Source organism: Coregonus lavaretus (genome assembly GCF_964263955.1).
Source record: "Coregonus lavaretus genome assembly, chromosome: 16".
NCBI classification, from domain to species: domain Eukaryota; kingdom Metazoa; phylum Chordata; class Actinopteri; order Salmoniformes; family Salmonidae; genus Coregonus; species Coregonus lavaretus.
The window spans coordinates 1,528,484-1,546,905 of record NC_140003.1 but is presented as its reverse complement, the minus strand read 5'-3'; the positions used below and the strand labels follow the sequence as shown (position 1 = coordinate 1,546,905).

General features: G+C 39.7%; 1 protein-coding gene across 2 annotated transcripts in view; it reads right to left on the bottom strand.

The window, feature by feature from the left end:
- Positions 1-5,067: 5,067 nt before the first annotated feature.
- klf12b (Kruppel like factor 12b) overlaps positions 5,068-18,422 on the bottom strand; it is a 192,163-nt gene continuing 178,808 nt past the window's right edge. For both annotated transcript variants that reach the window (XM_084179501.1, XM_084179502.1), the window contains exon 6: positions 5,068-11,384. In XM_084179501.1, coding sequence (XP_084035627.1) covers positions 11,203-11,384 — 182 coding nt within the window. In that variant the 3' untranslated portion in view covers positions 5,068-11,202. The remainder of the gene's footprint in view (positions 11,385-18,422) is intronic.

Below are 18,422 nucleotides of genomic sequence, written 5' to 3'. Positions count from 1 at the left end.
GACAGGAACAGGCCGGACCGGGCTGACGACGCGCACAACTGGCTTGGTGCGGGGAGCAGGAACGGGCCGGACCGGGCTGGCGACGCGCACCACAGGCTTGGTGCGAGGGACAGGAACAGGCCGGGCTGGACTGTCGAGACGGACTGGAGGTCTGGAACGGAGAGCTGACACAACCCGTCCTGGCTGAATGCCTATTTCCACACACTCTGTGTGAGGCATCAGCACAGGACGTACAGGGCTGTGCACTCGTACTGACACTACAGCACGTGGCACTGGCGCAGGATATCCGGGACCGAGGAGGGGTACTGGAGACCACGAGCGTTGAGCCGGCACACTCCGTCCTGGCTGCATGCCCACCTTAGCACGACACGTGCGTGGTGCTAGCCCAGGACGTACACGACTGTGCCGGAACACTCACGGCACAGTACGTAGCTCCGCATAACTCGGACCTGCCCAGTCTCACGCTGCCTAGCCTGAGTACGGGGAGTTGGCTCTGCTCTACCTCTAGGCTCCGCCAACCACCCTTCCAGCCCCCCAAACCTGGTGGCCTTCTCTCCTAAATCGGCGATGCACCCTGTAGCTGCCTCCAGCAGCCCCGTCGTCCACGCCGTGTGCCCCCCCCAAAAAAATTAATTGGGGTTGCCTCTCGCGTGTCCGTCGTCGGCACGGTTGGTGCCGTTTCTCTTCTCTTGCCAGGGCCTGTACCTTTGCCCAGGGCCCTCTGCCCACGAATATGTCCTCCCATGACCACCATTCGCCCACCTGAGCCATCGCCAGCTTCTCCTCCTGGGCACGCTGCTTGGTCCTTTTATGGTGGGATCTTCTGTCACGATCGTCGTTAGATGAAGCGGACCAAGGCGCAGCGTGATATGCGTACATTCTTTTATTGCAGTACACAACACCAACCAAAACAACAAAACAAACGATACGTGAAGTCCTGGGTTGAACACAAACCTTCCGGAACAAGATCCCACAATAAACAGTGCCAAACAGGCTGCCTAAGTATGGTCCCCAATCAGAGACAACAAGCTACAGCTGCCTCTGATTGGGAACCACCCTGGCCAACATAGAAATATATACGAACTAGAACACAAACCTAGAAAACTAAACAATGAAACCTACACACCCTGGCTCAACATATAAGAGTCCCCAGAGCCAGGCCGTGACAACTTTGTTGTCCTTAAGCCATTTTGCCACAACTCTGGAAGTATGCTTGGGGTCATTGTCCATTTGGAAGACCCAGTTGCTTCTTCCTTGCTGAGCGGCCTTTCAGGTTATGTTGATATAGGACTCCCTTTACTGTGGATATAGATACTTTTGTACCTGTTTCCTCCAGCATCTTCACAAGGTCCTTTGCTGTTGTTCTGGGATTGATTTGCACTTTTCGCACCAAAATACGTTCAGCTCTAGGAGACAGAACGCGTCTCCTTCCTGAGCGGTATTACGGCTGCGTGGTCCCATGGTGTTTATACTTGCATACTATTGTTTGTACAGATGAACTTGGTACCTTCAGGCATTTGGAAATTGCTCCCAAGGATGAACCAGACTTGTGGAGGTCCCAAAAAAAATTCTGAGGTCTTGGCTGATTTATTTTGATTTTCCCATGATGTCAAGCAAAGAGGCACTGAGTTTGAAGGCAGGCCTTGAAATACATCCACAGGTACACCTCCAATTGACTCAAATGATGTCAATTGGCCTATCAGAAGCTTCTAAAGCCATGACATCATTTTCTAGAATTTCCCAAGCTGTTTAAAGGCACAGTCAATTTAGTGTATGTAAACGTCTGACCCACTGGAATTGTGATACAGTGAATTATAAGTGAAATAATCTGTCTGTAAACAATTGTTGGAAAAATTACTTGTGTCATGCACAAAGTAGATGTCCTAACCGACTTGCCAAAACTTTAGTTTGTTAAAAAGACATTTGTGGAGTGGTTGAAAAACCAGTTTTAATGACTCCAACATAAGTGTATGTAAACTTCCGACTTCAACTGTACCTAACATTTGCATAAAATAACCCACCACCAGTAAGTATTGAACCGTTAATGCTATAGGCACCAAACCAACTTTCACATCTTCAGGCTACCCTAACTTCAAATTCTTTAAAACTTTTATCAACTATAACTATATAAATTAGCAAACATTAGCATACAATATCCCAGCAACAGTAACTCTTGAACTGTTCAAGCTAGAGACACCAAACCAACTTTCACGTGTTATTGTATTCTATAAATCAATTGATTTTTCACAAGCTAGCAACTACAACACATTTTCTTCAGGAAATGTACTTTTCTAGTTTAAATGATCTTTCTCCAAAACATTTCTATATTGTCCCATACAATAATATGTACTGTTAATTTTTGGTATAATTTTGTATATATATATTTTTATTATTATATTTGGCGATACCACTGCAATCCTGCCTCGACCCAGACTTTGAATACACCTGCCTGTATGGACACTTGGAGAGATGATTGAATGCCCATCAAAGAACATGGCCCATTTGATCATTACATTCAAGGACATACTGTATTACAATTACGGTGATCAAATTAGCTCTGATAGCTGTGCACAACTTTGTATAGCTATCATTCGGAATGACTCCCCTAATACTAAACTTAGGTTTCTGAATGTCAGCGAATGTGAGTATAGCACTCAAATGTCCTAGTGAAATCAACACCACATGCCAACCACAACACTCACGTCTAAATTAGTTCTGATACGACAGTGTTACATACAAAATGTAACTTTATTAACCTTCATGCCTCCATTCATATTAGTATACATGTATATGTTTGAACTCAGTTTCATTTCACAGCTCCATCCATATGAAGAATATTGACAGAATATTTAGACAACTTTTGAAGAACAGAAAAGAAAGAGCAGAAGAAGAATATGAAAAACACTTGTTATTACTACCTTTGAAAAACATTGGGATTCCGTATCAGTTCGCAGAATTCCTTGAGCTAGGGTCTCCCTTTGAAACATTGTGGGGCAATATCACAATGTTACGGTAAGAATGAAAAGCTCTGAATATATTTACAATACAGGCACTATACATAAATACAGGAACAACAATTACTGTACGTAATAGCAGTGAACTTGAAACAAAGGCATTGGCGTCACTAAATAATTATTCAAAAGCAGAGATAAAAGACACACAGAATTTTAACAGAAATTAAATTAATATTGAACGGATACAGATATAAGTGTAATCAAAATTATTTCACAGGGTGCTCCCCAAGGGTTGGTATTCCGGCTTTTACACATTAAATAGAGCTTTCCCTGTGAACCACAATACATTCAACACTGTGTAAAATCAGTAATATCAAATGGCTGTCACTCTTCTGTGCTTATACATGCTGCAATAGCTGGCTGATTATGAAAAAAGGAAAGTAGTTGCACAAATCAGCAGTATCGGAGAGTTCAAAACCCAAATGAGACGATAACGATAAAATAATTAAATTCTTTACGCTAAATTTATGTTGTAAATACATCCATACAAATCATATTCAGCTTCCATGGGAGATTCATACAGCATGTGAAAGGCTGGTATGAGGATACTGTATTAAAACAATGTGGTAAGGCTCAGTGCATTGAAAATAAACTGAAAAATGGGAGGTGGTGTGTTTGCATAATGGTTTCAGAGTTGATGTGCTTTTGTTTTTAATTTTTTACGAATACTTCTCTGGCTGAGTATCAATTCAAAGGTCTATATTTGAATTTATATGATGCATGTTAGTTGTGAAATAGTTTATGTTGATGCTTTTCAGAGATTCACTGTGATAGGAGGCACTATTCATTATTGCATAACTTTGACCCTGCTTACCATTACAAAATTATGCTTGTAAAAAGTTTTGATAATGCTAAAGGGGAGTGGTAATGCATGCATACAATAGGCCTCTGTGTACACATGCAAAATGTTAGTTAACTTTCAAGTGAAGTTAACCTCTTAAGGATCTGACCCTTTTTTCAATTTTTGAATAAAATTACATACCCAAATCTAACTGCCTGTAGCTCAGGACCTGAAGCAAGGATATGCATATTCTAGATACCACTTGAAAGGAAACACTTTGAAGTTTGTGGAAATACATTTTATGTACTTGAAAATGTATCAATTGACCAATTTGGCACATTTGGGCAGACTTGATACAAAATAGTCCAGTATTGCAATGCTTCACTGGATCAATCTGAAACTTTGCACACACACACTGCTACCATCTAGTGGCCAAAACCTAAATTGCGCCTAAACTGCAATATTAAATTGTGGCCTTTCTCTTGCATTTCAAAGATGGAACAAAAAAATACATAGAAAACGTATGTTTTTTTGTTTGTATTATCTTTTACCAGATCTAATGTATTATATTCTCCTACATTAATTTCACATTTCCACAAACTTCAAAGTGTTTCCTTTCAAATGGTATCAAGAATATGCATATCCTTGCTTCAGGTCCTGAGCTACAAGCAGTTACATTTGGGTATGTCATTTTAGCCAAAAATTGAAAAAAAAGGGTCCGATCCTTAAGAGATTAAATAAAATAACAACGCTAATGTGAATGAACACCTGAATAAAATAGTTTTATATATTGTTGATATGAATCTGTACTTCTACTTGTAAGATTCTTCTACTGAACATGGCTGGGTGGAGAATTACGTATTTGGATTTGATCAATCTATAACAGCAATTATCTGATAAAATGTTTGACAGTATTTATATGGAAACCTTCTCTTGTTTTGAGAAAGAAGACAATCACAAACCAAAATGCTAAATGGCATTTTTCTGACATCACATTTCATCAAGTATTTTAGATAACAAAACTGTTTATCATCAATAGCCCCATTGTACTGTATATCAAACCAGATAAATGAGTGTCTCTGAAAAAGACTTTACATGTATAAATGTATTTCCTCGTATCTAATAATTAAAATCCCAATTTTTTAAATGTATATACAGACTGTAGAACTGAGTTATATTTATTTATTTATTTCCACTAACACATATATTACAACATTTCAAAATATATATATATTTTTACAGAAAATTGTTATATGCAAGATGAAGTGCCCCTCATTTCAGAAAAGTACAGTATATGAATAATAAAATATGCTGATAATTATTAATATGTATCAATGAACTTTGAATTTTTTTTATGAATTCATTTAAAAATTCTACTTCATAACAAACAAGGTGCTGATGATATGCTTGATGAAAAAAAGGCAATACAATTGGAAATATTCACATGTACACAAACAACATATACTGTAGCAACATAATATGACATATATTATAATACTTCATAATACCAAAAGGGAGAGAGACGAATTGGGCATGTTTCGGCAAAATACATTTTTGTTTCAGGTAAGGATGTGGTTTTTAATTCTAGTACAGGACCACTACACTGGTGTGTCTGTGTGTATTATTAAGTCACTGAGCATATGCTGCAATCTCTAAAACTGTGTCTATATGAATGTGACTCAACAAAATCTTAATTTACTGGCCTTCTGAAATGTGCTCCTGAAACTGTTAGCAGGGATCCAGCATACTCTAACCTCTGTGTATAAAATACAAGTTGTACTGCACTACAAAAATACTTTGAACAAATGCAATTATCATACATGTGGGATTCTGTTATGAATGGCTTTGATAATGATGAACACCCTCAGATCTACACTACCGTTCAAAAGTCACTTATCCATGAAAACATACATGAAATGAGTTTGAATAGGAAATATAGCAAAATGAATAGGAAATTTAGTCATTGACAAGGTTAGAAATAATAATTGTGTCCTTCAAACTTTGCATTCGTTAAAGAATCCTCCACATTTGGAGCAATTACAGCCTTGCAGACCTTTGGCATTCTAGTTGTCAATTTGTTGAGGTAATCTGAAGGGATTTCACCCCATGCTTCCTGAAGCACCTCCCACAAGTTGGATTGGCTTGATGGGCACTTCTTACGTACTATACGGTCAAGCTGCTCCCACAACAGCTCAATAGGGTTAAGATCCGGTGACTGTACTGGCCACTCCATTATAGACAGAATACCAGCTGACTGCTTTTTCCCTAAATAGTTCTTGCATAGTTTTGAGCTGTGCTTTGGGTCATTGTCCTGTTGTAAGAGGAAATTGGCTCCAATCAAGTGCCATCCACAGGGTAGGGCATGGCGCTGCAAAATGGAGTAATAGCCTTCCTTCTTCAAGATCCGTTTTACCCTGTACAAATCTCCAACTTTACCACCACCAAAGCACCCCCAGACCGTCACATTGCCTCCACCATGCTTGACAGATGGCATCAAGCACTCCTCCAGCATCTTTTAATTTGGTCTGCGTCTCACAAATGTTCTTCTTTGTGATCCGAACACCTCAAACTTCGATTTGTCTGTCCATAACATTTTTTCCAATCTTCCTCTATCCAGTGTCTGTGTTCTTTTGCCCATCTTAATCTTTTCTTTTTATTGGCCAGTCTGAGATATGGCTTTTTCTTGCAACTCTGCCTATAAGGTTAGCATCCCGGAGTCGCCTCTTCACTGTTGACGTTGAGACTGGTGTTTTGCGGGTACTATTTAATAAAGCTGCCAGTTGAGGACCTGTGAGGCGTCTGTTTCTCAAACTAGACACTCTAATGTATTTGTCCTCTTGCTCAGTTGTGCACCGGGGCCTCCCACACCTCTTTCTATTCTGGTTAGAGCCAGTTTGCGCTGTTCTGTGAAGAGAGTAGTACACAGCGTTGTATGAGATCTTCAGTTTCTTGGCAATTTCTCGCATGGAATAGCCTTCCTTTCTCAGAACAAGAATAGACTGACAAGTTTCAGAAGAATGTTCTTTGTTTCTGGCCATTTTGATCCTTTAATCGAACCCACAATTGCTGATGTTCCAGATACTCAACTAGTCTCAAGGCGGCCAGATTTATTGCTTCTTTAATCAGCACAACAGTTTTCAGCTGTGCTAACATAATTGCAAAAGGGTTTTCTAATGATCAATTAGCCTTTTAAAATGATAAACTTAGATTAGCAAACACAACGTGCCTTTGGAACACAGGACTGATGGTTGCTGATAATGGGCCTCTGTACGCCTATGTAGGTAATCCATAAAAAAATCAGCCGTTTCCAGCTACAATAGCCATTTACAACATTAACAATGTCTACACTGTATTTCTGATCAATTTGATGTTATTTTAATGGCCAAGAAATTGCTTTTCTTTCGAAAACAAGGACATTTCTAAGTGACCCCAAACTTTTGAACGGTAGTGTATGTCACATAGTTGTAAAAAGTGAAATCTGATAACTTCGCTGATAGGAAAAGTTTACAATATTGCTTTCATGTAGCTCAGAAAAATGTATGTAGTGTTATTTGTATGTCAATAGGCATCTCTTTCCAACCGGCTGGATTAATTGGTAATTTGCAGTTGATGTCAAACAACCTGCAAAACAGAAGTGGTTGATGTCATAGCTAAGAATGAATGGAAGTTGAGCCATATATATGTTTTAATACCCCAGTTGCAGTGCCTTGTAAAAGTATTCAGACCCCTTGGATTTCTTCACATTTTATTGTGTTACAAAGTGGGATTAAAATAGATTTAATTGTATTTTCTTTTCTCAACAATCTACACAAAATACACTAATGTCAAAGTGGAAGATATATATTTCTTTATTCTTACAAATACATGAATAAAATATAGTCATTGCGTACGTATTCAGCTCCCAGAGTCCATACCTTTGGCAGCAATTACAGCTGTGAGTCTTCTTGGGTAAGTCTCTAAGAACTTTGCACACCTGGATTGTGCAATATTTGCCAATTATTATTTTCAAAGTTCTTCAAGCTCTGTCAAGATGTTGGGGATTTATTTTTATTTAACCTTCATTTAACTAGGCAAGTCAGTTAAGAACAAATTCTTATTTATGATGACGGCCTACCCCGGCCAAACCCGGACGACGCTGGGCCAATTGTGCGCCGCCCTGTGGGACTTCCAATCACGGCCGGATTGTGATAAAGACTGGAATCGAACCAGAGTCTGTAGTGACGCCTCTAGCACTGAGATGCACTGAGATGCAGTGCCTTAGACCGCTACGCCCACTCGGGATCATGGCTAGTCAGCCATTTTCAAGTCATGCCATAGTGTTTCAAGCAGATTAAAGTCAAAACTGTAACTTGGCCACTTAAGAACATACACTATTTTCTTGGTAAGCAACTCCAGTGTAGATTTGGCCTTGTGTTGTAGGTTATTGTCCTGCTGAAAGGTGAATTCCTCTTCCAGTGTCTGGTGTAAAGCAGACTGAAGCAGGTTTTGCTCTAGGATTTTGTCAGTGTTTAGCCCTATCCCATTTATTTTTATCCTGAAAAACTCCCCAGTATTTGCCGATGTCAAGCATCCATGATTCAGCCACCACCAAGCTTGAAAATAAGGAGACAGTTACCCCAAACATAGGGCTTTGCATTTAGGCCAAAAAGTGTATTCATTTGCCATGTTTTTTTGCAGTATTATATTATTTTGTATATTTGTGTTCCATTCACTCTGTCGTTTAGGTCATTATTGTGGAGTCACTACAATGTTATTGATTATCTGCTAAATATGTGTATGTGACCAATAGCATTTGATTTGATTTGATCCATCCTCAGTTCTCTCCCATCACAGCCATTGAACTCTGTAGCTGTTTTAAAATCCCCAATGGCCTGATGGTAACTTCCCTGAGCAGTTTCATTCCTGTCCAGCAGCTCAGTTCAGAAGAACGACTGTATCTGCGAGGTGTCTAGGTGGTTTAATACATAATGCACAGCATAATTATTAACTAGACCATGCTTAAAGAGATAGTCCATGTCTGATTTGTTATTATTACCCACCTACAAATCAATGCCCTTATTTATGAGGCTTTCGAAAAGCTCCCTGGTCTTTGTAGTTGAATATGTGCTTGAAATTCAATACTACTTGTCTGAGGGACCTTACAGATGTTGTATGAATGGGGGACAGAGGAAGGGTTAGTCATTTAGAAATCATGTCAACCCCTATTATTTCATACATAGTGAGTCCATGTACATGTTTATGTGATTTGTTAAGCCACATTTTACGCCTGAACTAATTTAGGCTTGCCTAAACAAAAGGGGCTGAATACTTATGCAATTACTATATTTTATTGTATTAATAAAATGTTTTACATAAGAGTTTTTTATGTATATGGTTGACAGAAAATTACAATTAAATCCATTTTAATCCCACTTTGTAACACAATAAAATGTGAAGAAATCCAAGGGGTCTGAATACGTTTGGAAGGCATTATAGTTGTAAATCTATTTATGGTTATATAAAAATCTCTATATAGCCGTAAATCTATTTTTGATCAATGTACAGAGACTGCTCAAAATGTGGTTTTAGTGTGTTGAATAAACCTTTACTCTGAGATATGGTAGATGAGACAGTAGAGACCGTAATATGGATATCTGTCATTGAGGGACATGCAAGACAAACTGCAAGAAAAGGTAGACCTGATGCTGGATCTGAAGACCTCACATCATGTTTTGTGTATGTATGACTAAAAAAGACACTGCTCTCTCTCAACCCGCCAGACAAAGCTACAGGGCCAACTGTCTGTGTGCATCGTGTACTACAGTATGTAGAAAAGAGAAGGGGATATTTTTCCAAGTTTGACAAACATGTAGGTCTCCTCAACCACCCATAATGAATGTGACATTTTCCAAACAGTTTACAGTGAGCTTGCCTATAACCTTGTGCTGTAGCTACAAATCCAGTAGAAATATAGAAATTTGTAGTATAGAGTACAAAGTGGCACTTGTAGAAATATATGTGTAACAGAGGAATTTCGGGTAATTTCGGGTATCAGCAACCGGAACAGGATACAACAACATTTCCCTGTTCTGAATGTATTGCTTTCCAATTGAACTAAAGTAACCGAGCGCCGGGTTAGCCCTCTGAACTAAAGCCAATATGCTTTAGCTCTAGACTACTAACACACAAATGATCACAATGCCAATGCCAATCCCTTTCACTGAAAATACCAGGGATATGAAACAAAATCCTTGAATATTATGGAATCATCATAGGTGTGAATCTGTAAGGTGCTTCAAAGTTGTTTTCACATACCGGATATGTTCATTCGATTTTTCATTGTACATTGGGGTGTGGATTGATGTTTCTTTGTGAAATGTATCAAAAGCAGGCATACACAGCAATATATAATAAACTAGAAACAATAAAAGTCTCCATATTAAAACTATATTTGCCCAAAGAGATTGCACTTTACTGATTGCTAATCACAGCACAAAATGCACCAATAAAGTTAATTTTTTTTAAAGAAAAAGTGATGAACCGCAATGTGGTTGAGTCGATCTCGTGTGCTAACAAGATCCATTGAATGAAAAACAAAACAAATAGCAAAAACAACTCCACATCTATATCACTGGTCCATTGGGATGCTCCTGATGCTTCTGATTCTAGAACACTGGTATTAGAACTTATTCTAGAATACTGATTCTAGAACACTTAAACCAGTTTCTATAGGTACAATCTATGTGTGGATGGCGTCCTCTGGTGCCGGTTGTCCTGAAACACAGAGATGCAGGAAGCTGCTATAGGGAGGGAACTGTGCAACAATACTTTCCATAGGCGAATCGGAATCTGTGTCTGTTTATTTCATTGTCCAATCCAAGGCCAAGGTCTGCCCTATACTTCAAAACACATGCACACAGCCCTTCCATCCATTCATCCAGCCATCCAATCCGCAGAGTTCTTTCACATTATAGACGCGAGAAAAGCAGCCATTTTGAACAATATAACCAAAACAAAGACACCAAGAAGAAAACATTTGGGATTCAAGTTTCCTTCCAAATGAACGAAGAACAGCTCTACAAAAAAAACTCAGAAGTGAAACCATTTAAGAACAGTGCTAGGAAAAAAGACAGATTGTCGTAAAAACTCCAAACTCCAAAATGACAACAAAAGAGCCTTCTCCGTTTCCAACCCTCCTCAGTCAGTGAGGATCCAGAACCGACTTTGTTTTTTTTTGCTCTGTAGACAGACAGACACCTTTCTGTGCATTTCACTCCTCTCTTCCCACCGCCTCACGGACAAACAACGGAGTGTGTCCAGTCCAGCTGAACCACATTGAGGGAGAGACCCCGCTCCCCCCGGCGGCGATGTGTGTGTGTAAGTGTGTGTTTCTGCTTCGTCTGATGACATCATCACCCTGCAACTGTCTCACACCAACATGTGTCTCCGTCGATGCAGGGCCAGGTGGTCCGAGCGGGAGAAGCTGCGGTCACAGTCTCCACACTTGAAGGGCTTGATGCCTGTGTGTTTCCGGTAGTGGCGCGTCAGCTCGTCAGAGCGGGCGAACTTCCACGTGCAGCCGTCCCAGGTGCATTTGTATGGCTTCTCACCTGGACAGGTCAACACAAACAAAGACTTGGTGAAACAGTGACATTCACAACATACAATTCATGTGCATTCCCTATTGTATTGGCTAATGATTTCGCTATTTTCTACTAAAACGGTCTTATAATATGCTTGGAAAGTGGAGACATCACAAGCATAAAAAAGTAAACAGTTTTGGAGACATTTGGCAGGTTCCCATTGACCCAGGTTTATTCAACAAAAGCACATTACAAAACAACAACATTGCGACAAGTAATGGAAACGGCAGCTATAGCAGATATTCTAAAGATCGACAACAATTTTATCTGTTGGACAGGAGTGGGTTTTTCTTTTGTCTATCTTTCTTTATAGCGAAAAATCATGACGGAAATTGTGTTTTCGAAAAAATAATAATTTCTGAATAATTTTGAAGGTACTTTCATGTCATCACGTAAATAAAGCTCCACTCCACATTTAATTATAAATGCTACTTCTTGCTAAATAGCAATATCTTTGCAGGATAAGGATTGTCCTGACTTTGCTTTTCTGGTTGGCTGGATGAAAGTTTCACCATCCAATTATTTCAGATCTACAGGAGTGCAAGTTTCACCATGGAAAGGACTGCGGTGATACGCTGGCATGTGAAAATGTAGCAGTCAATTGTGATATCTATTTTCTATGCAAACTTTCTAAATGTATACAACAAAATCACTGGACTACTTCCCACCTCAGAGGAAGTTGCCGCACCTATTTCGAGTAATTCCTGTCCAAGAGAGGAAATTCTCGTTAAGGTTCCATCTCGAAGACTGACACAGGCTGCTAATACATATTCAGGATTTGGGGGTGGGAATGTTGTGGTGATTTTCACATTGAGCAGAGAAATAACAACAAATAGGGAACTGACTGACAGTTGTCTGTGTAACTGGCTAGCATGCCAACCTTGGCTAGCTAATGCAAGTTATGTTAGCACCCTTCAAGTTAATACAGGCATACTGTAAATCAGGTGAAAATAATTATTTCAGAAAAAGACTATCAGCCTACTTGTCAAGAGATGAGTCTCAGCTAAACTGTTTCTATACGAGCTGTTGACATGTTGAGGGTTGACGTTTGTCTGACTCTTGCTGTTTGATTATTCCAGTGAAACCGTGTCGGATTCCAGACGTCATTAATATTTGGACATGCACACGGACATAATCAAATAGCTATATTCGTTGTTCTCTCTGTTATCATTTCAGCAAGCTAGCTAGCTATATATCAATGCATTATCACAAGATCAGTTGGATTACAAAGCAAGCACTATAATGTAGGAACAATCTTCCTTTATGTGCAATCAGTGAAAGCATTACCAAGTTTATCTCTCAATACCACAACGATAATGCAAGTGGAGTTTAGTCTAGTGCTGTGGGAAGGTATTTAAAGTAATTACTTAATGTACTGAGTTTATATACCAATTCTGGGGTTAATTTGACTAATGGTTTATTTTAAGAAATATTTTCTGTGTTATTTTCACGATATTTCACATTGTTTGTCTGCATAATTGAAATCTAACATGAATTTGCATGAGACAAAGTCCACTTGATCAATAGTTATTGCTGTAGTGTCCTATGCCACTGGTGCCAATGACATCTATAGTGCCACCAACTGTTCTGGTGCAGCCATCTAAGGTTGTAGTGACTTTATATTCACACAGTTTCTAAGGACATATACATACCAAATGTCATGGCCACATGTCCATTGGTTCAGTTCTTATAGCATTGGTGTGATATGGTGCCATCCAGTGGTGTAGCTTGGCAGATTTTGAATGCAGCAACTAATCATTCTCAAATGATTTAGAGGTTAATTAATTGAGTCTAGAAACCCAATCTGGATTCAGTCTGATTTATGATTCATGAGCAGAAGATTTGTAAAGTATTTTTTAGAATTAGCCATATTTGAATGCAGCAACAAAATATTATATGACATTACATTTCATAACACCTTTCACAAAACATTAAGTGGATGCCACTACTACTACTACCATATACCTAAAATACAAAATCCATGTGTACGTGTGTGTAGAGTGCAAGTGTTAGCATGCGTATGTGTATGCGTGTGTCTGTGCCTGTGTGTGTGTCTCTTTACAGTCCCCGCTGTTCCATAAGGTGTATTTTTATCTGTGTTTAAAATCTGATTATACTGCTTGCATTAGTTACCTGATGTGGAATAGAGTTCAATGTAGCCATGGCTCTATGTAGTACTGTGCGCCTCCCATAGTCTGTTCTGGACTTGGGGACTGTGAAGAGACCTCTGGTGCCATGTTTTGTGGAGTATGCATGGGTGTCCGAGCTGTGTGCTAGTAGTTTAAACAGACAGCTCGGTGCATTCAACATGTTTATATTTCTTACAAAAACAAGTAGTGATGAAATCAATCTCTCCTCTACTTTGAGCCATGAGAGATTGACAGGCATATTATTAATGTTAGCTCTCCATGTACAGTGGGGGAAAAAATTATTTAGTCAGCCACCAATTGTGCAAGTTCTCCCACTTAAAAAGATGAGAGAGGCCTGTAATTTTCATCATAGGTACACGTCAACTATGACAGACAAAACGAGAAAAAAAAATCCAGAAAATCACATTGTAGGATTTTTAATGAATTTATTTGCAAATTATGGTGGAAAATTAGTATTTGGTCAATAACAAAAGTTTCTCAATACTTTGTTATATACCCTCTGTTGGCAATGACAGAGGTCAAACGTTTTCTGTAAGTCTTCACAAGGTTTTCACACACTGTTGCTGGTATTTTGGCCCATTCCTCCATGCAGATCTCCTCTAGAGCAGTGATGTTTTGGGGCTGTCGCTGGGCAACACGGACTTTCAACTCCCTCCAAAGATTTTCTATGGGGTTGAGATCTGGAGACTGGCTAGGCCACTCCAGGACCTTGAAATGCTTCTTACGAAGCCACTCCTTCGTTGCGCGGGCGGTGTGTTTGGGATCATTGTCATGCTGAAAGATCCAGCCACGTTTCATCTTCAATGCCCTTGCTGATGGAAGGAGGTTTTCACTCAAAATCTCACGAAACATGGCCCCATTCATTCTTTCCTTTACACGGATCAGTCGTCCTGGTCCCTTTGCAGAAAAACAGCCCCAAAGCATGATGTTTCCACCCCCATGCTTCGCAGTAGGTATGGTGTTCTTTGGATGCTACTCAGCATTCTTTGTCCTCCAAACACGACGAGTTGAGTTTTTACCAAAAAGTTATATTTTGGTTTCATCTGACCATATGACATTCTCCCAATCCTCTTCTGGATCATCCAAATGCACTCTAGCAAACTTCAGACGGGCCTGGACATGTACTGGCTTAAGCAGGGGGACACGTCTGGCACTGCAGGATTTGAGTCCCTGGCAGCGTAGTGTGTTACTGATGGTAGGCTTTGTTACTTTGGTCCCAGCTCTCTGCAGGTCATTCACTAGGTCCCCCCGTGTGGTACTGGGATTTTTGCTCACCGTTCTTGTGATCATTTTGACCCCACGGGGTGAGATCTTGCGTGGAGCCCCAGATCGAGGGAGATTATCAGTGGTCTTGTATGTCTTCCATTTCCTAATAATTGCTCCCACAGTTGATTTCTTCAAACCAAGCTGCTTACCTATTGCAGATTCAGTCTTCCCAGCCTGGTGCAGGTCTACAATTTTGTTTCTGGTGTCCTTTGACAGCTCTTTGGTCTTGGCCATAGTGGAGTTTGGAGTGTGACTGTTTGAGGTTGTGGACAGGTGTCTTTTATACTGATAACAAGTTCAAACAGGTGCCATTAATACAGGCAACGAGTGGAGGACAGAGGAGCCTCTTAAAGAAGAAGTTACAGGTTTGTGAGAGCCAGAAATCTTGCTTGTTTGTAGGTGACCAAATAATTATTTTCCACCATAATTTGCAAATAAATTCATAAAAAATCCTACAATGTGATTTTCTGGAAATTTTTCTCTCTCAATTTGTCTGTCATAGTTGACGTATACCTATGATGGAAATTACAGTTCTCTCTCATCTTTTTAAGTGGGAGAACTTGCACAATTGGTGGCTGACTAAATACTTTTTTTCCCCACTGTACATTTAACGGCCAGCTGTGCTGCCCTGTTCTGAGCCAATTGTAATTTTCTTAAGTCCCTCTTTGTGGCACTTGACCACACAACTGCACATTAGTCCAGGTATAGTTGAGTCATCTGCATACAGTGGCTTGCGAAAGTATTCACCCCCTTGGCAATTTTTCTATTTTGTTGCCTTACAACATGGAATTAAAATGGATTTTTGGGGGGTTTGTATCATTTGATTTAGACAACATGCCTACAACTTTGAAGATGCAAAATATGTTTTATTGTGAAACAAAGAAGAAATAGGACCAAAAAAAAACAGACAACCTGAGTGTGCATAACTATTCACCCCCCCCCCGCCACAGTCAATAATTTGTAGAGCCAATTTTTGCAGCAATTACAGCTGCAAGTCTCTTGGGGTATGTCTCTATAAGCTTTGCACATCTAGCCACTGGGATTTTTGCCCATTCTTCAAGGCAAAACTGCTCCAGCTCCTTCAAGTTTGATGGGTTCTGCTGGTGTACAGCAATCTTTAAGTCATACCACAGATTCTCAATTGGATTGAGGTCTGGGCTTTGACTAGGCCATTCCTATACATTTAAATGTTTCCCCTTAAATCACTCAAGTGTTGCTTTAGCAGTATGCTTAGGGTCATTGTCCTGCTGGAAAGTGAACCTCCGTCCCAGTCTCAAATCTCTGGAAGACTGAAACAGGTTTCCCTCAAGAATTTCGCTGTATTAAGCGCCATCCATCATTCCTTCAGTTCTGTCCAGTTTTCCTGTCCCTGCCGATGAAAAACATCATGCTGTGGGGATGATGTTCTCGGGGTGATGAGAGGTGTTGGGTTTGCGCCAGACATTTTCCTTGATGGCCAAAAAGCTCAATTTTAGTATCATCTGACCAGAGTACCTTCTTCCATATGTTTGGGGAGTCTGCCACATGCCTTTTGGCGAACATCAAACGTGTTTGCTTATTTCTTTCTTTAAGCAATGGCTTTTTTTCTGGCCATTCTTCTGTAAAGCCCAGCTCTGTGGAGTGTACGGCTTAAAGTGGTCCTATGGACAGATACTCCAATCTCCGCTGTGGAGCTTAGCAGCTCCTTCAGGGTTATCTTTGGTCTCTTTTTTGCCTCTCTGATTAATGCCCTCCTTGCCTGGTCCGTGAGTTTTGGTGGGCGGCCCTCTCTTGGCAGGTTTGTTGTGGTGCCATATTCTTTCCATTTTTTTATAATGGATTTAATGGTGCTCTTTGGGATGTTCAAAGTTTCTGATATTTTTTTATAACCCAACCCTGATCTGTGCTTCTCCACAACTTTGTCCCTGACCTGTTTGGAGAGCTCCTTGGTCTTCATGGTGCTGCTTGCTTGGTGGTGCCCCTTGCTTAGTGGTGTTGCAGACTCTGGGGCCTTTCAGAACAGGTGTATATATACTGAGATCATGTGACACTTAGATTGCACACAGGTGGACTTTATTTAACTAATTATGTGACTTCTGAAGGTAATTGGTTGCACCAGATCTTATTTAGGGGATTCATAGCAAAGGGGGTGTATACATATGCACGCACCACTTTTCCGTTATTTATAGTTTAGACGTTTTTGAAACAAGTTATTTTGTTCATTTCACTTCAGCAATTTGGACTATTTTGTGTATGTCCATTACATGAAATCCAAATATAAATACATTTAAATTACAGGTTGTAATGCAACAAAATAGGAAAATGCCAAGGGGGATGAATACTTTTGCAAGGCACTGTACATAGACACACTGGCTTTACTCATAGCCAGTGGCAGGTCATTAGTAAAGATTGAAAAAAGAAAGAGGCCTAGACAGCTGCCCTGGGGAATGCCTAATTATACCTGTATTATGTTAGAGACGCTTCCATTAAAGAACACTCTCTGTTAGACAAGTAACTCCTTATCCACAATATAGCAGGGGTGTACAGCCATAACACATACATTTTTCTATCAGCAGACTATGATCGATAATGTCAAAAGCCGCACTGAAGTCTAACAAAACAGCTCCCATAAAATGTATCTCAGCCAACCATCAGTAATTTGTGTAAGTGCTTTACATGTTGAATGCCTTTCCCTATACTGTAAGTGTGCTGAAAGTCTGTTGTCAATTTGTTTAATGTAAAATAGCATTGTATATGGTCAAACCATTTTTCCCCCTAAAGTTTACTAAGGGTTGGTAACAGGCTGATTGGTCAGCTATTTGAGCCAGTAAAGGGCGCTTTACTATTCTTAGGTAGCGGAATTACTTTTGCTTCCCTCCAGGCCTGAGGGCACACACTTTCTTGTAGGCTTAGATTGAAGATATGGCAAATAGGAGTGACAATATCGTCCGTTATGATCCTCAGTCATTTTCCTTCCAAGTTGTCAGACCCAGGTGGCTTGTCATTGTTGATAGACAACAATATCTTTTTTTCACCTCTTCCACACTCACTTTACGGAATTCAAAATTACAATGCTTGTCTTTCATAATTTGGTCAGTTATAATTGGATGTGTAGGGTCGGCGTTTGTTGCTGGCATGTCATGCTTGCTAATGTAATCAGTCTAAAATACAACATCTGTAGTTAATCTGATGAGGAGAATGTGATTGCCGATGATTTTGAGAAATAACATTACATATGCAAAGAATGAGTTGTTAATAGTTTCCTTGTTTTTTATATCAATGCCAAATTCAGTGTGGTTCATCTTAGGGACGTTCATCATAGCGATGACAAGTTTCACATTTACAGTGTTTTAAATGGACATGTGAAATCAGATTTTTGATTTGTCAATAACTCAGCCATCTTTTGACCAATCCCTTAGATTTTCTCAAACTAAGTAAAACAATGTATAATTTGGTTTTATGGTTCATGAGAAGAAGATTTGTAAAGTATTTATAGCATATTTTAGCATATTAGCATATGTGAATCTACTGGTATAGCATGGCCATCTTTGAATGGATCAACATTATTTTTTCAAACTCTTTAGGGACTATTGTGATGAATGCAAAGACC